Genomic DNA, 24927 nt, shown 5'->3' with positions numbered 1-24927 from the left:
CATAGAAGACTTGGAGCCTGAAGACCATAAGCAGTTATATTTAATTCTACTTTCTCGTAAGCTTAGAATCCAGGTTTGTTGTTGGTGGGGCCTGACCACCTTTACTTTACTGCAGACCCTAGGTTGTAACCTTTAAATTCTATATAAATAAAATTAGCTCTTTTATATTAATTTGTGATTCATGCATCATTAGGATATGAGTAGAATTTCTATTTTTTTGTAAGCATATTCTATTGCATATGATTCAAGTCTCTTTAACAAACTCCTTGATTCCTAGGATAGAACTATCTTAAATCTTGCATTCATCGATAATTGTTGTGATTAAGATTGTTAGTTGGCAGCCCACTCTAGGCAGGTGGTAAGTCAAGATTGTATACACCTTTCTCTCTGCACTTTCCTCAATCTAATTAAGTCTAAACCTTCAAATCCAATATTAAAGTCTATAATTTAAAGCCTGAGCATAGAAAGTTTAATTAGCCCAAATATTTCTTTAAACTTGTATATTTATTTTGAAATTATATAGTCTTCATTTTAATTAAGAGTGTTCTCTTAAGAGATATAATTAACTATAGGGGCTTGCCCCTATAGGAAGTCTAGATCCCAGAATAAAATAAACCATATATTAGTTTCCTTTCTAAAATAGGGGAAAAATTTGTGAACATAGAACTCGCTTTATCTATATTTTAAAGTTTAATTTCATAATCAAAGAAGGATAGGTGGATAGTTGATTTGCTCTTACAGACGGATAAAATATCCTCTATATTTGATTATAGAAATAAATTCATGATTTATTCTCCTAATTGGAATGATAGGAGAATTTGTTTATCACCCCTCAGAATGATTTGTATCTTCCCTATACTATTTCTGATTAGAGAAGTAAATTATAGTTTTCTTTCTTTCAAACCAATAGTAAAACATTAGTTTGTCCTTTGGGATGGTATAATGTTGAGCTATACTGATTTGACTCAAAGAAACTCATTTAAATATAAATAAAGTAAATCTCGTGGGACATGAAGCATTTAAAAGAAAAGTTTTCTCACATAGAAGTTTGATTATTATATGCTCTCATACAAGATATGTTTGATCATGAGGGTTAGCTCCATGCAATATCATACGACCAATTGAGTATTATTAGGATATTTTATATGATGGTCAATGCATCTATTATAGTTTGATATTACATGTCCCATAAGTTAAATATGATAAATTCCTTGTTGATACCATAATAGTTTATCTTATTCATATAAATTATCCTCAAAATGCTAATATCCTTGATGACCAAATCATGACTATGGATAACCAAGATGAACTTATTTTGGAATCATCCTATGATGGTGCATCCTTTATGAAAATTAATGAACCATATTCTCACATAGTATGCGCTTGTATCATCCTTATTTTTACTACCCAGGGAGAAAATTTAAGATACTTATACAAACTTTCAGAGGCATATGCCTATAATGAAGAACAATAAGAAGCTTTTATTATTGGTTTAGAGTTAGAAATCAAATAAACATCAACACCATTAAAAATTTGGGTGATTCCAAGATACTAATCAATTAAATGGAAGGGACTTCCAATGTTTTAAGCCTATCCATATATATATCATTAATGTGTTATGAAAATATTTTAGCACATTTCTAATATAGTTTTGGTTCAAGTTCGATATGCCCAGAATAGAATGATAGATGCCCTCAACATACTAACTATAGAGATAACTAACCTAATTAGTGGATGGTGGGGAGGTTGATTAGAGATAACATTTCATCGACTGCTTTCCAAATGGTATGCTCTTGAATGAACATGCTCTTCCTCATCGTGTTAATAAAATAACATCAACTTTTCAAAATATTAATGATACCCTATGTTGGGTTATTTTTACTAAATATGTCTATGTTTCTTTTAGAAGGATAACATATATAGGGTCATGAATAAATTTAATTCTAGATTGTATGGAACTAACCATTTTGTTCCAAAGAATAAGTAGAAAATTAATCACCATAGCTATTATTGGCTCCCAAAGACTTATGATTGTGTAATGGCTTATCATTTTCATTAAAGTCAAATTATGATTATGTATACTCACACATGACTTCCCAAGTGTTTAGTAGGTGGTTGCTGAGTCATGATATAGACACTCACCCAAAAGAGGAGACCCTTTGGAGTAGTTTCCTGGGACTATCAGAGAGACTTGTCTAAGGAATTTAATAAGCTTGACTTAGAGCCTACCAAGTAAATTTCCTTTCACTGCTATCTTAGTCACTGGCTCTCCTTTAGAGCCTCCATCTTCAAGCTTGGTAAGCTTAGCTAGAGGAAATAACATATTTAAGGAGTCCCACACATAATTTAGTTATTACTTCTTAGCCTAGAGGCGTCTAATCCCATCATGTCCTTCTTGCCTTTTACATAAGATATCACTACACCAAATCACTCACCAATTATTGGTCCTTCACATATGAAGACTTTCTTGCATATTCACTAGGAGCCTACTTACTATCACATAGTTTGCTCAATGACAGCTCACCTAAGAGTCTATTGACTTCTCCCTCCTTCAATATGTTAGGAGGTGACATGTTTCTAAATTAGTGTATACTGTTATATGTGCATTCATGTAAATAATAAAATTTACTTATTCTTTATATAGTCTTTCATGTCACCCTCATAATTCTATGAATAAGGGCTAATAAGGAAAAATTCAAGGAAGGATTTTGATATATATATTTTAATAGTGGATACTCTACTTGTTGGAAATTTGTAGCTCTTTTCCTTTACTTTTCTGCATGCTCCATTCTTACATATAGGTTCTAGTTCATTGGGTAGAACTACTAGTAAAGTCGAATATCATACATAGACATATTTAAATTCAACATTCTCTTAGGTGTGGTGAGCATAGATTGATATCAATGATAAGAACATAGCCCTACAGAATGAGTGAATTTAGCAAGAATCCTCAAAAAACATAGAGAATGTTGAATTCACTATGTGACACGACCTAAAAATGATGGAAGAGTGAATTACGAAGATGATCCAAGGTTCTCTGGGTAGCCTCTAGAGGAAAGTGTGAGTGAACATAATTGTTTAGTTGTCTTTTGACTTGACAACACATTATTGGTGCCCAGAGAGAGTATTGACCTTGATGCCAATTTCTAACTATACTTGCATGTGGATGAGTGACGAAGATTATAATATGTCTATTAGAAGGCATATAATAGATAAACTTGAACTTACCAATGCCTTTTTAAGGGAAATTATTGAGGTGAGGTTGCCTTTTAAGTTCAAGATTCCTCCCTTACTTCAAGTCATATAGAGGCAAGACTGACCTTACTGATCATGTGATAACTTTTGAGTTAGTGACCTCTTTGCTAGATGTAGATGACATCCTCAAGTGCTAACTTTTCTTAACCACCCTTAAGGAGTCAGCACTCAGGTTATTCAATTGCTTATCCTTAAGAGTGATCACCTTCTTCATTAAATTTAAGCGAATGCTTGTGACTCAATTTGTAAGCACTTAGAAGCCTCAAAAGAGATCACTAACTTACGAGCTCTGCTAAGGATAAGGCAAGAGCTAGAGGAATCGCTAAGGAACATCATTGTGAGGTTCCAAAGAGAAATTCTAGATGTAAATTATCTAGAGCTGTAGTCTCCTAGGACGTGCTAACCTAAGGGCTAAAAGATGATCCCTTTAGATATGCACTTAATTTACAACTGCTAAAAATACTCACTGAGTTGTTAGAGTTGGTTAATAGCCACGTCAATATATAAGAGTTAAATAAAGTGGCTAAATCCTCTTAAATGGATCACACCCATAAAATTACTACTAGAGGAGAGCAATAACAAGGAATAGAATTATAATGAATATATTCTAATGATAGGAGGGACTGTAAACTAAACATGATACATGATCACCATTATCTTAAGCACCAAAGAGCACCCATGCACCCAAAGATCTTGAGTATAGTAGGGACAATAGTACCAAGGGTAAAAGAGCTTGCTCATCCCACTTAACCATATCAGTAAGAAGTCACCCATTGACCAACTACGAAATCTACCTACACTCCCTTAAGATTTTTAATGGCTAAGCCATTTGAGGCTATTAAAAATAAGTAGTTCCTTGGGCACCCAATACATATGAAAGCAACTACACACACTTATAATACATCAAGGTATTACACCTTCCACAAAGATCAAGAACATAAAATGGAGGAGTGTCATTACCAATAAGGACTAGTAGAGGAACTCATCAAGGAAGGCAAGTTTATGGAATTTATGCTCATCGAGCCAAGAAGGCTACAAAGAAAGAACTCATGGAAGGTGGTGTGAATGAACATGTTCTTGCTCACTCAGTGCACACCACTGATGTGGTACCCACCATTTTGGGTGGAGAATGAGCAAAATTTCCATCGAGTGGTAAAGAAGATGCATGTTGGAGAGTTAAATATGACATCCATTCTCTAGTAGTGGGCATTGCCCCAATCCCTTTATGTGTAGATGACAAACTTGTTGGAGGGAAGCAACACAATGATGTTATTTTCATGACCCTGGTTTCCAACTATAAGATTGGTATCATTATGATTCTATAAATATTATTTTGAATCTTCTAAGCCCTGATAACCTATAATGCCAACTTTGGTAGGCCTCTTCCTAAATAATTTTTAGGCTGTGGTGTCCACCTACTATATTATAGTCGAATTCACTATAAAGGAAGGGAGATCATTGTAAGGAATGACCTCACTCAGTTGCACATCTACTAACTTCTAGTAGTAGGGAAGGTGGCAACCACCACTAAAGAGATCCTCCAACTGGATGTCAAGAGAGGTCCAGGATTGTAGATTATATAAGTAATAGAAAAGTTACCTACTATTGAATGTGATTCAAGTGGGTTTATTAAAAGTCCTGGAGCTCAACTTATATTTTGATGATTATAAATATTATTGAATATTTATTTAGTTTCTCCTATTTTGTATACTTCATATTTTTCTATGTGCATTACTAACATTTCAGGTTCAACATATAAACACAAAGCATCATAAAAAAATTAGAGCTCAAGAAAGTATTGCAAAGGTTATACTTATTTTTAAAAAGTCTATAATTTTATTTTTCTTAAGTCAATATCCATAATATGGAGTATGTTAGCTTCACAACCATACACACAAACAATGGGGAATGAAAATTAAATATTTTAATATTTTTATTATTATACTATGTGATATATATCATACTATATGATTAGTATAAATAGAAATTAATTGAAATATTTAATTTAAGTGAGAAAAATAAATTTTAGTTATAACTAATCATAATGTATGACCACCACATCGTATTAGATGATTAGCTATTTAAAAAAAAAAATCCACGGTTGAATCCAACCGACTTAAAATAGGCAAATTTGAATTTTAAAAATTAAACTATTCATACTATATGATCATATTTGTAACATATAATATTAAATTATTGTTGCCTAATTTAAGTATAGGGATTAAGAAATCAAGTTGGACTTATACTCATAACATCTAGTACTATACAATCATGTATCATACTATACGCACCTGATGGATCTCTAGATGAACTTTAGTTTATCCTATATAATTCAATGTTTTATTTGAATTAATCATATAGGATGATATGTTAACAACATTAAACAAACCATACTAATATGATTAAAATCATACTATAGGAACTGAGTCGCTTGAATTGAATAATTAAGGTTTTTGAAGCAACCTATATAAACTATTTTTATGACTTTAAAGGAGAATTTTGACAGTTAGAGGTATGTAATCCATGAGAGAGTTTAAAGAGCTAGCAGTAAGAAAAGAGAGTGAAAGGGCAAGGTTGTGTGAGAGGGAGAACACCCTTATGAGTTTCAAGGGAGTGTGAGAGGGGCTTTCATACAGTTACTCTGGTCAACTTGCACCTGAGTTCCTCCATGTGCCAGTATTTGTCTAGAGGGAAGCTTTGTGAAGAATCCTTTAGCGTCAAAGGCTTGAGGCTACTCCACTGCACCAAGGAGGTGAAACAGATTGTGGCTCTCCACCACACCAAAGAGGTGAAAGGGATTTTGGTTCTCGACCGCATTGATGAGGTGAAAGGGATTTTAGCTCTCCACTACATCAAGGTGGTGAAAGGGATTTGAGCTACTCCACCATATGAAAAAGGTTAAAGGGATTTCAATTATTACGCTGCATCAAAAAGGTGAAAGTGATTTGTGTCTCTATGGGATTTTTTGCCTAGCCATTGGGCTAAAAGATAGTCACTATTGATTAGTGAAATACCCGAAGATGACTTCGAGGAATGGATGTAAGTCATGTTGTTTGAACCACTATAAAAAATTTATTTGTATTCTTTTTCTTTTCAAATTTACTTTTTATAGCTTTTACTTTCCTACATATTTATTTTTCTATAATTAGGGTTGAGCTTGATTATCATTATGATACATAACTCATTATGGTTTATTTGATTCAATCTTTATTTTAAAAGAAATAAAAAAAAGTAAAAAAAAAAACAAAACAAAAAATGCTAATTATTTTTTTCTTCAAAATCTATAAACATAAAAAAATTAGTATTTGTTTTGTTATTCTCTTCCACATTAAAATTTGATTTTGATTTTTAATCAAAAAGATTTTTAATTTTTTTTTAAAAACATCAATTCACCCCCCCTCCCCTTGTTGTGCCACTTCAATATTTAATTGGTTTCAAAACCAACTATTGAATTTTTAATTTATATCAGAGAGGGTTCTCTTGCAATTTGGTTTTAATACCTAGAGTTTGATCTAGTGGCACACTTCAAAATTATAACACTGCTGAAGAATATTCTATTACTCGTGCACCTTTGTTTGTTAACATACCTTTTGATTTTTGAAAAATTCACATGTATACATTTTTACAATTTATTGATTTTTTCATGTGGCATATGATTCAAGTAGGTTTTGTTATACCATCTCGTATTTTGAATGAAATAAAAGTAGAAACCCCTTTCACTGAATGGATTTTATAAGTAGAGATTTCTTCAACTTAAATGCAAAATCTTTAAACTATTTTTACTATGCTTTAAAATCTGAAGACTTCATGCGTGTATTTACTTTTACTTTTAAAATGGAGACATGTGATAGATTGTACACTACTTAAAAAGGAACTAATGAAGTGAAACAATCACATTTAAATTTATTATTACATAAATATGAAATACTTTGCCTGAAACCTAGTGAAACAATAGCTAATATATGTACTAGGTTCACCAAGATAGTTACTTTTTTACATGCATTCGGTAGGGAAATTTCTAATTAAAAAAAAAGTTAACAAAATTCTATACTTTTTACATGATTGTTATGATGCTCAAGTCACTACAATATCTGAATCAAAGGTTCTTATTGTGTACTCTGTTGATAATCTTTTGTGCTCTCTTATTACTTAGGAGAAAAATGTGAGCCGAGGGCTTTAGATGCAGCGACAAGAAGGAAAAAACTATGGCATTGAAGGTTGCTGGCACTGAGAGCAGTGGTTCAAGAGTTGTTGGTAGCGAGGGCATAATATTGATGAATTGCTAATTCAAGAGTTTCCTAGAAATGAAAACAACCACTATGAAAAGAGAAAGGTTAAAAATGGAAGTTTAATAATTTTTTATTTGACACTATTTATTTTGAGTGAAAGAAGCCTTGACATTTGAGAATAGAATGGCCAAACCTTAAGAGTCACCCTACTAAGGAAAAGGGTGAAGCAAAATCCAATTCTAAAAGGGAAAGCAAAAGATGCAAAATGTATTCTAGGTGAACATAGATTCAAACTCCTCAAAACCAAAATTAGAAGAGGAGGTAACCAACCTTTATTTTATAGAAAAAGATAGTATTGGAAACCCCAATCAGGATGGGTACATGTGTTGTCATATGGTGAATTGATTTCTATATCTAAACAAATGCATGATTCATATAATAAATGAAAAAAACAACACTCATCCTTGAAAAAAGAATTTTTAACCTTAAAGGAACAACATGATAATTTAACTTTCAAAACTGAGCACATCACATTAGTTAAGGAGCATGAATCACTATTGAATGAATTTGATTCATTAAATAAATAGCATAAGAACTATTAAAGACATATGAATCCTTGAAAAATGATCCTATTGAATTAGAAAGAGCATTCAAGGAATTAGAAGGGCTTGCATTAGAGTTGGATAACAAAGAGCATGAATCATTAGTTTAAACTGGCATAAAAAAGAGTGCAAATGAATATTTGAGAAATAAAATAAATGCACTAAAAATATTACAACGGGGCTTATGAATATAAATCCATAACATAGGACACTTCATGCATCATGCATTCCTAAGAAGAGACACTATCCCTCATTTTGATAAGTAAACTTGTGGCATGCTAGCACAAATTGCATGCACTTGCACATTATACCTTAGAGCACATTTAATTTGGAGGCACAAAGTTAGATAAATTATTGTTACTATTTCGAAATAATTTTTGATGAGTGATGGTTAAGCCATAGAAAATCATGGCATGTTAGCTTAAGAATACTTTGGAAAATCACCTAGCTAGAATTAGTTTAGAAGTATTCCTAAGATATAAGTTCTTAAAGAATAGTCTTGTGAAGCATGAAAAAAGCAAATAAAGTTCTCATGGAATCTAATTAATAACATAATCACCACAAGATCATTAAAAAGGTTTCATATGGATTTAAACCTATTAATATGATATGTATATGATAATTAGAAAGTAAATTTTACTTGTGTTATCTTGATGATCAAATCTCTTGAAAATAAAAGTGAAAAGTTGAAAAGTTAGTGTGGAAAAACTTAAAATGATGATGACCAATGATTTAGGATTTAGCTTTTCTATAATCAAAATGCATAATTAGCATTAATTACCTTGAAAAATAAACTAACATGTGTATTATCAACTTAAGGAAAGAAAAAATTTATTCTCATATTCGAATTCAGCATAAGGAATATGAAATTTATCTTGAAAGTTAATATTCACATACACCTAGCATTTAAAATACAAAACTAACCTAGGATTAGCATTAGTCTACGTCCAAAAGATTTATCCTTTATCTTAGTGAACTAAGACAAGGTTTATTTTATACTTGGATCTTGGATTTCTATAGAGGCAAGCCCCTATTATCAAGTAAATATCTAAAGAGAAATTTTTTTATTAAAGTGGAGATTAGACTCATTACAAATTTAAAATACATAAGACTTGCCATTTATACTTTGAAAATATCAGCCACTGCCTCAAAAATATCATAAAATTCTTTAGAGAATACCTTTGAATACATGATATTCTTTTATAATAGAGTTCAAGGTGTAAAAAGGCCTCTAGGATTACCTTTGGTTGGTATGCACTACCAGCTAAAAACCTAATACACAAGCAATTGTCTTAGATGTAGTGTACAATACAATCAACTCTATAATAAGAGATCAAAGGAGTAGATCAGACTCTAAATCAGTGACTCGGGATGAGTAATTTTAACTGTACGTTCAAATGACACTAACGAGATAATTCACTAAAAACCCTTTATTTTATCTTATTTAATTATCTTAACTAAAATTTCTAACTCACAAAATTTCTAAGAAATTTTGGCAGCATAACAGTCTTATACCAAAGGAAAAGTGATAGTAACTTTCGAGTGCATGAAACTCCACTACCTTGCGCAAGTTGGGCATTAGTGTTTTGGTTTAATGTATATTGCAAAAATAAAGTGTGCATATATGCATTAATATATAAAGGTGTTCGAGTATACGATACCAGTAGCATATCATCCTAGATCTAACATACATGTTCCTACAAAGTTTGTAATATATACATAGAGGAAAACCTTGGAAACTTCTACCCACTAATGCAAGCTACCACCCATATGATGCAGTACATGATGCAATGTAAATAAAAGAAATCATGTATAAAAGAAATTCATTTTTTATTGATTGAATATTTATAAGACTCTAACTCTGTAGAAAAAAAGGCGGCTAGGCTCCACCATAACAAACTTGAGTTTTTAAGCCTACCATGCATATATTCAAATACATATGCTTAATATCTTCGAGTTCCAAGTATTTAATGAATTTTCATAAGAGATTATCCTCAAAAGGAGAGGATATCATATTTTGGAGCCCCATTTAAATATATAAGTAGGTGTATTTAACTCTTTTAAGTGTCCAATACATTCCTCAGATGTCTAGCATAATCTTCCTTAGAAGCAAAATATACAAAATAATCATATATGAAAATAACAACAAATTGATCTAGATAATCTTTAAATACTCTATTCATGAGATCTACAAAAATAAATTGTGCATTAGTCACCCCAAATAGCATGAGCAAAAACTTATAGTGTCCGCATCAAGTGCTGAAAGTTATCTTCATCACATCAGCCTCTCTCACCTTCCCCTGCTAATGACCTGATCATAGATTAATATTTGAGAATACAGAAGATCCAATAAGATGATCAAATAGATCATCAATCCATTATAGTGGATACTTGTTCTTGATAATAACTTTGTTTAATTCCCTGTAGTTAATATACATACACATTGTACCATCCATTTTCTTCATAAATAAGACATATACTCCCGAGGGAGATACACTTGGATGAATAAACCCCTTGTGAACCAACTCTTGAAGTTGAACCTTCAACTTCTGAAGCTTCTTAGGAGTCATCTTATACGGAGCTTTAGATATGGGGGTCGTACCCAAAAATATATTAATACAGAACTCTAAGTCTCTGTATGGAGGTAACTGACTAAATCCTCAGGAAATACATCTAAAAAATCTTATACTACAAGAATATTATAAAGATACCAAACATCTATACACCTATCAGCTTCCATTGCGAAATCAAACAAGAAAAATCACCTCAAACTTCCTAGAATACCCAAATCCCACTACCCATAAATAATGTAACTCACTTATTTAACAAATCAATATGAGTTCCATACTGACTCAACCAATTCATACCCAAAATAACATCATATGAGGAAATAGGTAATAAAATCAAACTAGATTTTTACTTCTTTTTTCAAAAATCTCAATATCACATAAACAAAATCTACTGGCTATCATACAATCTCCAATCACTAAAGTAACAAAAAGAGAAACATGTAGTACTATTGAAGGAAAGTGCAATAAATCAAAGAAATACTCAAAAATAAAAGAATGACTAGCTCTAAAATCAAATAAAACATGACATAGATGCTCAAAAATATAAATAGTACCTATCGCAAAATCTGGAGCATCACGGGCCTCCTACTGATTCAAACTATATACATGTTGATGAAATGGAGCTGGAGTTATAAAACTACAGGCTCTCTCTTACCACTACTATATGAATTCCTTGCCACTAAACCTAAACCACCAAATATAGCAAATGATCCATCAAAAAAAGTATGGAGAGGAATTTCCCTCGATCACCCCACTGGTTTGATAAAGCTCAAAGATCTAGAATAAAAACATTGGTAAAATCTTATAAGTGGACACTCTACTTCCCAATACCCTATTTGACTACATCTGAATCACTGCCTAGTCATCATGTAGTACTGACTGTTAAGAGAGTTGCTACTAGCATGTTTTACATTCTTGCAACTTATATAGTTTTGATGATTCCAAATATTATAGTTTTATGTGTAGTTATCTCCTAACACTTTTTAGAAGATTTATTTTTGTTATTGTGTGTACTAACATTTCAGGAATATTGAACTCCAAACTATGAAGACTTTAAATCGAATTCAGCATACAATCCTTTGCAAATTGAAGCTTTAAATTACTTTTTGAATTGAGAGGGAGTCATTATAATTGAGTGAATAAACACACACACACACACACTTAAGGAGATCTTACAAAATTTGTATTGATCATACGGGATGAACCTAGTTCATACAGGACGATCATGTCAGTTATCTCCTCGTAGGAGCAATGGAACTAACAGGAGTTGAGGAAATTTTTCGAAGTTCTCATCCTCCAGGAAAAAATTATTTTCATCCCAGGATGAGTTGGGCTCTGTAAAAATTTTGTTCAGACAAAATCTATAATTGTGCCAGGACAAATTTTTCTCTGTAAAAATTTTATCCAGACGAAATCCAAATCATCCTAGGACGAATTCTCAGTACCCACTAACATCTCAAAATCAATGCAGAGATCAACTATAACTCCTAAAAAAATTATTGACTGCTCTAGGTTAATATAGATCTTTAAAATTGTAAGGCTTTCACAAACGAAGCCTCCCAATAAAAACTCTTATAGGAATTCAGGATCCACCCGCTAGAATTTATCGACCTTCAGTAGAAAATCTTTTAAAGTACTCTTTGAGGGACTCATTTTAATTTTTGCTAATAGCTGAGAGGTGGAAAAAATCCTTAACAATTCTGTGATTGACAACAAATTATTCGACATATATTTTGGCCAACTTGACGAACATGGGAATAATTCCAGCCGAGAGTGAATAAACTATGTTCGAGCTTGCCCTTTGAGAGTAGCATGAAAAATTTGGCAGAGGTGAGGCTCGTTGGACATACATAATGGTACAATAGTGATCAATATTCTCGTAGGGGTTAAATGCCCTGTCATAAGAATCAATGCTCAATAATTTGAATCATGCCGAAATGGGTTGTTGAAGGATGTTCTCAGTTAGGGGTGATGACTCTTGAAAGTCCCACTAATGAAGAGGTTGCCTTCCACATCTAATGGGATCTTCTCAGACCAATCATTGCAGTTCACGATGTAGGGCATTGCCTGGAAGCTGAACAATGTGAGGTCGGGCCAAGTCATCAGGGACGCCCGAAGGAATGTGGCTAGACGACTGGGAAAGAAGGATGGGTAGAGCTAGCGGTGACAACAACGTTGATATCTTGTTGTGTTTTGGGGTGACCCCTTGATTGAGGAAGAGGAATATCTGCATGAAGATGCTCAGTTCAAACAACCTCAATAATGGTGGATCTTGAGGGAGAAGAATCTCCTCTTGTTATGATAGCATTAGTTGTCGGGTTTTTTGGAAGTGACATGGCTAGTAATTAAGGAGAATATCAAAGACATGTTGGAATTGTTTTGGATGGATGACCGATATTGATTTTCTTGATCATATACTATTTATTGAGCATTTAAGTACCTTAGTGATGTTAGAATTTGGCGATCTTGGGCTCGTTGGATTTGTCTCGTCAAGCCACTCAATTCGACCATAAGCATGTTAATTTGGAAATCATTTAGTTGTCTTAATTATGCTTTGAACCTTCTAAATGTGTTTCCGGCCTTCTATTTAGACTCATTTTGGCTCGGAATGGATCAAATCCAGTGTCATTGGGTTCTTCTTTCTGAGATTTTTAGTTCGACTATAAGTTTATTGAAATCCGAGTTCAAATGGCACCAGAATTAATTTTGGAAATTTCCAATTCAAATTTTCCTCGAGATTCATTCCCGATCAAGATAATTTTTTGATTATATATTAATAATATCTTTTAAATGAGCTGACTTGGAGCTAATGATTTCATTCAAGACTAATTCAGACTTGACTCATTAGCTTCAAATTTGGCTGATGCGCCCTTTATCACTGAATTCTATCCAACTCACGAAGAGTCTTTGACTTAGCCGAACCCCACGGGGCTAGCCAGTGCCGCAGACAAACTGAGCTGAAGGGGGCTCATTATATTCTGCAATCATTCCTCCTCAAGAAGACCACCTTCTATACATGCCTCGAGCAACGCCAGCTCCTCTCCAACTCCTCTTTCCTCCTTTTTCACTCCCTCTCAAATACAAACCGCATCCCATTTCCAACCTAACGTCCGTGCCCGTGCGTTCCTCCATTCTATGCTCACCAGCTGTTTGTCGAAATTCCTCAACCGACTCCCCCCACATCACCACTCCTCTGCCGCCTCCCTCCTCTATCTATATCCACCTTCCCTTCTGCCGCCGGCGATGCCACTACTGTGACTTCCCCATCATCGCTCTCGGATCCTCCTCTCGCCACTACGACGACGACCCCCGCATTAACAACTACATTCGCCTCCTCCTTCGCGAGATTCGCGCCACGAAACCCTATTCCTCCCTTCAACTACCCATAAAAACCATCTTTTTTGGCGGTGGCACGCCGTCTCTTGTCCCCCCTCGGTTAATCGCATCTCTGCTCGACACAATCCGTACGAAATTTGGCGAGGTCGCGGCTGACGTTGAGGTGTCCATGGAGATGGATCCGGGAACCTTTGATGCGGGGAGGCTGGAAGAGATGGTGGGGGTGGTCGGTGTGACGAGAATCTCGCTTGGGGTGCAGGCGTTTCAGGACGAGTTGCTGCGGGAATGCGGGAGAGCGCATGGGCGGAGGGAGGTGGATGAGGCGATTGAATTGGTTAGCAGTTCTCATGGGCCTAGGAGCTGGAGTTTGGATCTTATATCGTCGCTTCCGAGGCAGACTGAGGAGATGTGGGAGGAAAGTTTGCGTCTTGCTGTGTCTGCGGGGCCTCAGCATGTTTCGGTTTATGATTTGCAGGTGGAAGAGGGGACCAAGTTTGCGCTGCTGTAAGTGGATTTGTTTATGACTTTTTTTTTTTCTTGAGCTGTTTGATTTGGAATAGGTTACATTTGGTCTTTAGCTTGGTTTTTCATGTTGTTAAAGTCACCAAACCATCAATGCTTGTCTCCTATCTTTATTTTACTGTCACTAGAGTTTTCCCAGCATTTTATTAATGTTGATTCATTATCGTCTTATAAAGGTTGGTTATTTTGAAGTTTCCTTCATATTTTTCATGAATCTCACTCCCCTCATAATCCATCCGCATTTCTCTAGCTTAGTCCAATTAACATTATATTCTTCTTATTGTATGGAATGCTTCAAGTAGTTTTTTTTAAATCTTTTCTTTTTATGAGTTGTGCCATTTGAGTTGGATTCCAAGTGTTCTTAATGCGTCACATTAGCAATGAACACCTGGAGTCTTTCTGCTGAATCCAAGTTATCATCTATATTTTTCAATTAGACCTTTTTGTCAAAACTCAGAATATCATCATTCTATAGTCCAAGTTCACGTTCCTGAATTTGTGCTGCTGATAACAGATTACATTCGTATTTCCAATGAAGAACTTATAAATCTTTCTCCAATTTGCCCACCTCTTATTATCCTACCATTAGGAATAGTTAGAAATAACGCGTTAAAAAAAGTGTCCAAATATTTGGCATTGTTATAAAATTGATTTGAAAAAGGGAAATTAGTCTTGTTAAAGTTTAACAGTATGTTGTTTGCACACTCTTGCTGAGCCATTTCCTGTGAACGTGAATCTATATTTATGATTTTGGGAAATGGCAGGAGAAGATCTTGCAACTTCACTTTCTCATTACTAACTCTACACCTTCCATCAAAAGGTACACTCCTGGAGAATTCCCTTTACCCGCAGAAGCCCAATCTGCAAACTTCTACGTGATGGCGTCAGAAACTCTAAAACTTGCTGGTTATGAGCACTACGAGATCAGCAGTTACTGTAAACCTGGTCATGAGTGCAGGCACAATATTACTTATTGGCAGAACGAACCTTTTTATGGCTTTGGCCTGGGGTCAGCAAGTTACATTAATGGAGTTCGGTTCTCAAGGCCTAGAAGATTGAAACAGTATGAAGAGTTCGTGAAGGATCTGGAAGCTGGAAATATGTCAGCGAAGAGCAATGCCTCCATTGTTGAGGACAAGGAAATGGCCATGGATGTGGTGATGCTTTCTTTAAGGACTGCAAAAGGCTTGGATCTCAAGAGTTTTCAGAGGTCCTTTGGGGAGTCTGTGGTGCTGTCTCTGTGCAGGGCATGGAGGCCACATGTGGAGAGTGGGCACGTGGTTGCCTTGGATGAGGAGAGGAAAGCTATCTCCATTGGCAAGTTCGATTTGGAATTGAATGGTGATTGCCAGTTGGGAAGGAGAGTTGCCTTTCTGAGGCTAAGTGATCCAGAGGGTTTTCTCATGTCGAACGAGCTAATAGCGGTTGCTTTTGGTGTTTTGTCTCCCTAGGAGGCAAAAGTGTGTATAACTTTTAAATCATTTTTTTAGTTGTAAACATATTCCGATATATTTAATAACCTTTTTTTTTTATATGTTCATAGGTATGTGCATTCTTTTAAATTATTTTTTAGTTGTACGTACCTATGTAGAAATACCTTTTATTAAGAATTCTAAAAATTTTCTATTTGAAATTTGTTCATAAATGTGTACAACTCTATAAATTTTTTTCCTGGTTTGTACAACCCAATGCACATTTATAGCAATTTTTTTCTATTTTAAGTTTGTATATAAGTGCGCAAAACCATACAAATTCATTTTATTGTTTTAAATACTTGTATATATATATTTTATTGCAAATTCATTTATAATAAGCATCTTTTTTAGATATAAGCATATCCAACCTTTTACTGTTAATATTTTAGACAGTTGACACAAATTTACATATATGTTATAGCATCTTTTTTCTTATTGTAGAACTCGAACAGCAAGAATGGGAAGAAACAAGAACAGAAGATGAAGACAGAAAAAGGAAATAAAAGCTTTGATTATAATCGTATGATATACACATATATATAGAATATGAGGACGGCCTTATAACATATAAACCAATAGCTACGTGCCATCTCAGCATTAATGAAATAATACAATATTTATATATTGTTGTGTACTAATATGCCTCTGCAAGCTGATGGGTCTTGAGAGACCATCAGTTTGAGTCGAAGTTTGAGAAAATATGGTATAGAGAGAGCGTTGGTAAAAATATCTACTATTTGGTCGACATTATTGATTGGCATGAGACGAATGTTGTTTTGTTGCAAGTGATCTCGAATAAATTTTTGGTTTATCTCAATTTGTTTCGTGCGAGCATGAAATACAGGATTGTTGGCCAGTGCAATAGCAGAGGTGTTATTAGAAAACATGACGGTCGGGGAGTCTTGAGGAATGCCGAAGTCTGATAATAAAAACGACAGAGCCATATTATATCTGATGTACGAGCAGTTAACGCCAGATATTCAAATTCGGTGGAGGATCGGGTGACAGTTTGTTGCTTTTTGACAGTCAAAGAAATAATGGTATCATCCAGGAAAGAGTAGTATCCGGATGTAGATTTGCGAGAGATCGAATCTCCAGCCTAGTCAGCTTCTAAAAAAGATTTGAGAACGAGGTTAGTTTTTGTAATTGGTATGCCATAGTCTATTTTACCTTTTATGTAGCGAAGGAGCCGTTTGAGCATGTAGATGTGTTGAGGTAGGGGATTGTGCATATGTTGAGATAGTTGATTGACACTATATGCAATGTCTCGTCTTGTGAGCGTCAAGTATTGCAAGGAACCAGTGATGCGACAGTATAAATGGGAGTCAGAAAGCATCAGTTCCGGTGAGAACGTAGTAGGAATTTTTGTACACGTGGGGTTTGATAATGGATTGCATTGAGTTAGGTCAGCTTGCTGGAGAAGCGATAGAGCATACTTCTTTTGCGATAGAAAATACATATCATCATATTTATCGATCATAATGTCAAGAAAATCATGAACCGGTCCAAGATGTTTCCTAGAGAAATTGTGTCCTAGCTTGGTAATAACCAAGGAGTTGTCATCTTAATTGTTACCCGCTATGAGAATGTCATCTACAGACATAGAGGAGAAAAATATGAGTTTGTTGTTGATGAAGGATGAGAAGTGACAGATCGACAATACTGTGAGTGAATCTAATAGATACCAAGTATGTCGTGAATGTGTTGTACCATTATCGTGGAGCTTGTTTTAGGCCATATATAGCCTTATGAAGATGACAAACATAGTTTAGATGAATTGAATCTTCAAATCCTTTTGGTTGAGCCATGAAAACCGTTTCTTAAAGTTTTCTGTGAAGAAAGGCATTTGCTACATCGAGCTGGTGAACCTGCCAATTGTTATAGAGAGCAACAACAAGCATAATTCTAATTGTGGGAAATTGTGCTACTTGACTAAAAGACTCTGTATAATTCAAACCAAATTCTTCGTAGTTTCCTTGGGCCACCAGATGTGCTTTGTACTTGGCTACAGATCCATTAGCATGAAGTTTGGTTATGTACATCAACTTGTAGCCTAAAATAGACGAGCCTGTAGGTTGCTCAACCAAACTCCAGGTTCCTTCTTGTTGCAATGCCAAGAATTCACTTGCCATTGTCGCACGCCATTTCGGGTGTTTGATTGCTTCAGCGTAGGTATTGGGAGAATTAATAGGATTAGATATGGATTGAGAGTGTACAAGATTTAAGCGAACATCAGGTTTTAAAGATCCCGTTTTAGTTCGAGTGACCATAGGATGATGAGGTATAATTGAGGGAGAAGAATGCTGATATAAGATGTGATGCTCCACTTGATTGGACAAAGATTGCTGAGGCGGAGTGGGAGATGATTGACTGGTAGGAGTTGTCTGACAAGACTTGTGAGAATGAGATGCGGATGAGATAGATGTGGGAGTAAGAAATAGAGGAGGAATATCTTGAAACTTATCAGAGGGGGTAGCGAATATCATGCAAAACAGAAAGAAGTGTTCATCAAAAGTTTTGTGTCATGGAAGAATGATTTTGTTTGTTGAGATATCCAAACACTTGTAACATTTGTATGTGTCCGAATATCCAAGGAAAACACAGGATTTAGTGTTGGCTTGAAATTTATGGTGAGAATGAGGTGGTAATAGCGAAAAACACGCGCTTCCAACTGTACGAAGATGTTTATATTCAAGCTTAACTTTGTGCAACAGCTTAAAAGGTATTATATTGACAGTAATGAATGATGGCATACGATTTATAAGATATACAACCATGAGAACAGCTTTCGGCCAGTGCTTATAAGGAATAGATGCGGTCTTAAGTAGAGTTCTGGTCGTTTCTATGATGTGCATGTGCTTACGTTCCGCTACTCCATTCTGTTCAGGAGTGAACGGGCAGGACACTTGATGAATAATGCCTTGATTAAGCAAAAATTGATTAAAATTATGATTGATAAATTCATCACTGCCATCAGTTCTTAGAGTTTAGATATTTTGAGTTGTATATTTCTCGATTTAATTTTAATGTTACCAAAAATATGGTAAACTTTTGATTTATGTCTCATAGGAGAAATCCATGTGAATCGAGAAAAGTCATCGACAAAGGTGACGTAATATCTATACCCTTGAACATAGATAATAGGTGTTGGACCCCATAAATCAGAATGAATAAAAGAAAGAACTGATGTCTGACGGTTAGTAGATTTATCAAAGACAAGTTTGTGTCCTTTTGACTCCTTACATGAAAACCATGAAGAAGAATCATTAAGATAAGTGTTACATTTTGCTAAGGTAATAAGAACACGGTCATTGGGATGACCAAGTCCGTCATGCCATGGAGGATGCTGAAAGTTAGCAGCTGTCAGTGCATAATTCTTGAGAGGAGAAGTATGAAATCAAATGGGGTAGAGGCCATTTTCACATGGTCCTTGAAGCAACACTTGATGAGTCTTCATGTCCTTAAATAGAAAGCCTGAAGGATCAAAAGTTATAGAGATGTCATTATCTTTGATTAGTTTAGAGATCGATAACAAATTGTAGTGTATAGACAAAGTATGAAAGATTTGGGATAAAGTGAGCTTACGAGAGGGAGTTGGTAACAATCCTGTACCATAGTTAGCAATGTTAGCCGATCTTCCATCACAGACGGTGATGGTATCTGAACCTTGATAGGGAGCTAAGATACACATGCTGTCTATGGTGAGGTGTGAAGTTGCTCCTGAATCAAGATACTAGTTGGAGTAAGAGCTGTCAGAGCTGGCGACCAGAGCTTTATTTTGTGGGGGCGGAGGAGGCGATGTGCAGTTCAAGTCCAGCCTATACCAGCATCTGGAGGCCAAGTGACCCTTCTTAGAACATATTTGACAGACAATGATGGAATTGGAGGATGAACGAGAAGATGTGTTGAAGTATTGCGAATGTTGACCACGAAACCTGCGACCTTGTCCCCTTGGAGTAATATAAAAAGAAGAAGGTAAAGCATTCAACCAAGAGTTCTTAACAAAAGCCCTATCTAATTTAATATGAATAGGGTTCTTATACCGGTGATTGAACTAGGTATAAAATTTACCTACATTCAAAAGCTCCAAAAGCCCAGAATTAAAAATACAATGATTAAAGGCACCCGAATTATTAATATAAATAGCTCCACCACCAGATTTTTCATTAGAAAAATGTCTGCAATTAAAATATCCCAGCAAAATCCACGGATCCGTAATGTTAGCAGAAAGATGAAGAATTTCATTCCAAAGATTTATTCTATCCATTGCATAATTAGAAGCATAGATAGCCATGATAAAAAAAGGAATTGGAGCCAAAATTAAGAACCCTATGAATAAGCTGGCTAAAAATAAGAATCTGATTGAATGAAATACAAGAAGAATTCCACTTTAACCAAATTCTACCAACACTAGAAGTATTGAAATTGTTACAACTACCTTCTGGCTGAAAAAATCTGTGTCTAGCCTCAAACCAAGAATTATCAAGAAGATCAATATTAATTTTAGCCTCAAGAATGCAACAAAAATCAGCTTTAAACTTGTTAATAAGATTTACATAAGCCTTAACTTTATCTAAACAGTTAAAACATCTCACATTCTAGGAAATAATATTTGATAAAGACATTAATGTTTAATATTTAAATTGTTGGCCTTCCTGGCAACTTTTGATCTAGAAATTTACTAGTATATATAGCAATTTTATTACCATAATGATTTGGAATAGTATTAATAGATGAAGAGATCTCCATTAAAGCATTATTCACCGAAGCATCATTATTAAGAGAGTCCAACACCTAAAACTTGTTATGAGAATCAGATATATTTAAAGAAGATTTTTGTTGATTCTTGTTGAATCTAGAATAGAATTAAAAGTTAGAAACTGATTAAAGATTAGTGGCAAGTTAATTTTAAAATTTTAAAAATAATATTTCAATCACAAAAAAATAAACTTGCAGTATGTAAATAAGCAGCAGAAATAAAAGACACAAAGGTTTATAGTGGTTCGATCAAATATGACCTACATCCACTCCCTGAAGCCTCCCACTTCAAGCATTGCACTATTACCAAAGTGACTCTCTTTTTGCCCCCACAGCAAAGCGGAGAAGCCTTTACAAAATTCTCTTTCACCAATTCTCGGTACGGTAGAGAATCGTCATCCTTTCACACCCTCCAAGTGTAGGCAGAGAACCTTCATCCTTTCACACCCTCCAAGTGTAGGCAGAGAACCTTCAGTTGTTCACACTCTCCAAGTATAGGGAGAGAACCTTCGACTATTCACACTCTCCAAGTGTCGGCAGAGAACCAGATCTTCTTAAAAGATCTTCACACGAGCAATCTAGAAAGACAGGAAAAAGAGTGAAGAAACACATCACATACAGAGATCCTTACCCTTGAGTAACCTTATGAACCCTTCACACTCCACTAGGAAGAAATCTCTCTCACACACTCTCTCCTTCAATTTCCCTTTACAAATCACAAAGACCAAATGACAAAATGTTAAGTGATAGTTTTTAGTAGACCTTTTATACAAAGGACACTAAAAAACCATCCAGAAAACTGAATTTTTAAAATTTTGACCATCCACGATCATCTGTACGATCATGTGTTCATACGTATGAATAGTTCAAATATTGTTGCATACAAATCCATTGTGAATTGGTACGAACTCATTTCATACACAATCATCATCCAGTATGAACCAAGTTCATCTGATACGAATAGAAACATTTCAAAGTTTGTATGTATGAAAAGTTAGGACGAACTGAATGAAAATAGAACATAGATGTTCATCCTAGGACAAAATTAAATATCATCCATACGATCTTTATTCGAAGGCAGAACAAAGGCTTTCATCCTGGGACGATCATAAATATCATCCCATATGATATGCGCCCGAGGACAGAATAGAGACGTGAAAGTTCATTAGAGATGTTAGCCCCTTATGAATTAGCCCGAGGCTAATTAAGAGAGGGTTGAATTGGTATTTTAAAACATCTTTCTTAATATAAAACTCAAACCAAACCAAAATTCCCCTAAAAAATTAAAGTTCAAAAAAATAAATGCGGAAATAATAAAGGAAAGAACAGGCCAGATTTATAGTGGTTCGGTCAAACCTTGAACTACGTCCACTCCTCGGAGGCACCCTCCGAGTATTGCACTAAACTAAGTGTCTCTCCTTTAGCCCCCATAGCTAGGCGAAGAAACCCTTACAAAATCACTTCCACCTTCCCCGGTGCGACGGAGTCGTCTGGTCCTTCGACACCAAAGAGATCTTCTTCTTCTGTGAACTTCCCTCAAGACAAGCCTTGAATCCGACGGTACTAAGGTGCAAGCTTGCCGGAGCAACCGTATGGAATCCCCCTCCACACTCCCTTGAGCCCCCCCTCACAGGATCTTCTCCCTCTCTCAAACTTCACCCTTTTCTCACTCCCTTTTCAAGCTCTCTCTTCAAGTTTCCCCCAAAAGAACGAAGCTACAATGGCTGCTAAAGACAATTACAAAAGTGTCTTGTCAAAAGCTTAAATAGAATATCTCAAAATGAGCTCCTTAATGTAACTTGCCTACTTTATCGTCCGGCCGATATGAATATCGTCTTGATTGATCAGTATAAAATAAGCTCAATCACCCAGGACGATTTGGGACGATTAGAAGAAAATTGGTTACAACGTCCAGGCCAATATAATATCGTCCTGGCCGATTAGTTCAAATCCGAGTACAATCATCCTGAACATCGTCCGGAATAGATGCTAGAAAATATCAATCGTCTAGGACATCGTCCTGGCCGATCCTGCGATTGGCTCGGCCGATGTGATCGTATCAATCAGCCTTAATTACTTTCCATAATTACCAGATTAATTTCGGCATAATTATGCTGCATTGTCCAGGCCAATGTATAGATCGTCCTGGCCGATGTACTAAAATAAAGAATACCTAAATTGATCATGGCGGCTGATTTTTTCTGATTTGAGCCTATTTTCGAACCGATCGTCCATGCCGATATAAATATCGTCCCGGATGATGTTACAAAAAATAGTAAACTTTAAAGAACAGACAAAAAAACTTCCAAGGTGTGCGTGTGCAAAGTTATATAGCATATGGAGCCATACCAAATATAATAGACTCAAGAAAGGAAAAAGTGGTGCAAACTAACTCAGACCTAGTCTACCCAATCTTGAGTTGGTTCCAAATTGTAGTCTGATCTTGTGGACCTAAAATATTAGTAGATAAGGCAGTCGTAGAGAAATAAGAGTGTTTGCTATCATCAAAATTATAATCCATGAAAACGGATCCGCAATAATCTCTCCCTTTTTGATGATGACAAACATTACAGGTTGAATTTACAAAAAAAAAATTATGTTCTCCTAATCTCCTCCTTACTAGAATAAAACTTTTAAAAATAGGAGAAATCAAAATTTTTTTTTTATTTTTAATTTTTGAAAGAGAAAAAAAAAGATACAAATATAATAATACGTTCTCCAACTTTGACATTATCAAAAAGAGAAGGGGCACAAACAATCAGAACAATAAAAACCAAAATGATCCCTGATCTAGTGAACAAATCAAATCTTTTTAAAATGAGAAAGTTACATCTTGATTTTATTCAAAAATTTAGTAAGGAATGGATTGACAATGCATAATCCAGAAAAGGTTAGAAATTCAGAAATTGTTAATCCAAGCTCAAGTTCCTTTAAAGGCTCAAAAACCTTTTAATCTAATATCTAAATCAAGGAAATAATTAGAAGAAGAAATACTAATTTTTCAAAACTCATTTCATAAAACATATCTAATAGAAGATTAACGCAAAAATTGGTGAGTCAAGAATCATGATTTTTAAGATCAAGTATCAAAAATATCAATGGTTTTCTTAAGCTTTGAGTAAAACTAAAAAGTAAGCATACTCATTTTGGGCTCATTTTATGCCTCTTATCAATTTTTGGCTCACTTTGCGCATCTTTTACTTTTTTATATACTTTGTGTATCTTTCTTAATTTGACGTCATTGGCCATTTTTTTTATTTAGCTTCATTAGCCAAATTTTTTTTTGTTTTAGAATATGCTACCTTTCTAAAATTTTAAAAACAAAAGTAAACTCATTCTATTGATAAATCAGACTACTTGATTAAGAAAATTATGAGATAGATTCAACAACTTGCAAAAGATTCATATGTGATAGATAAAATATAAGGAGATGAAAAAGTTCAGTTTCAAAATCCAATTTAAAACATGATGAAGATCTTAAATCAAAAGTAGAATAACCTTTTTTAGGAAACAGAGATTGAGAGTCAAATTCATGAGTTTCCTTCATTTGACTATTTTTGGAGAAGTCAACCACAACTTATATAAGAATTCAAGAAAAAATAGGAGGTAGATTTTTCATTTTTAGAAAAGTGAGCGTGTATGTTCATCAGAGAGAACTTCACAAAACTAAGTATAAAAGATAATTTAAAATTTCAAAGTAATAATGAAAAAAAAAAACCAAAAGAATACATATAAAATAACTAAAAACAAAACAAAACACAACAAATAAACACACAAACATGGCCTTTAAACATCATCTTGCTCCTGGTTTGATGATTTGAAGCTAGGTCTGCCTAGGAGATTTTTTTCTTTTCAGTACTTGCCCTTTCTGTAATTTGCTTAGCTTTAGCCTTTTCTCTTTTAGGGCGAGTTCTCAAATTAGGGCACTGATTTTTCATATGTCAAGATTTCCTACATCCAAAGCAAATAACATCAGAAGAAATCTTAACATTCTTACAATTTTTACCTTTATTTCACTTTTGTTGAAGCTTATGTTTTAGTGAGATTTTCAATTCGCTTGATAAGTCATTGCTTTTGTCACCAACTAAGCCACGTTTCTCCGAGTCTTCAGTGTTTACCATTATCATCTCACCTGCATTCAAAAGTCTTTGACCCAAACTTTACTCGTAGGCAATGAGTG

The 24927-nt window shown here is 34.7% G+C and overlaps 1 protein-coding gene across 1 annotated transcript; it reads left to right on the top strand.

Annotated features, from left to right (window-relative positions):
* The first annotated feature begins 13517 nt into the window (after positions 1 to 13517).
* Positions 13518 to 16048, top strand: LOC110113460 (oxygen-independent coproporphyrinogen-III oxidase-like protein sll1917). The gene is made up of 2 exons (XM_020846067.2): positions 13518 to 14496; positions 15335 to 16048. The coding sequence occupies exons 1-2, from the start codon at positions 13673 to 13675 to the stop codon at positions 15963 to 15965; spliced, it is 1455 nt and encodes a 484-aa protein (XP_020701726.1). The 5' UTR covers positions 13518 to 13672; the 3' UTR covers positions 15966 to 16048.
* Positions 16049 to 24927: the final 8879 nt, after the last annotated feature.

Source organism: Dendrobium catenatum, unplaced genomic scaffold, assembly GCF_001605985.2.
Source record: "Dendrobium catenatum unplaced genomic scaffold, ASM160598v2 fragScaff_scaffold_1163, whole genome shotgun sequence".
NCBI classification, from domain to species: domain Eukaryota; kingdom Viridiplantae; phylum Streptophyta; class Magnoliopsida; order Asparagales; family Orchidaceae; genus Dendrobium; species Dendrobium catenatum.
This window is presented reverse-complemented; position numbering and strand designations above follow the sequence as displayed.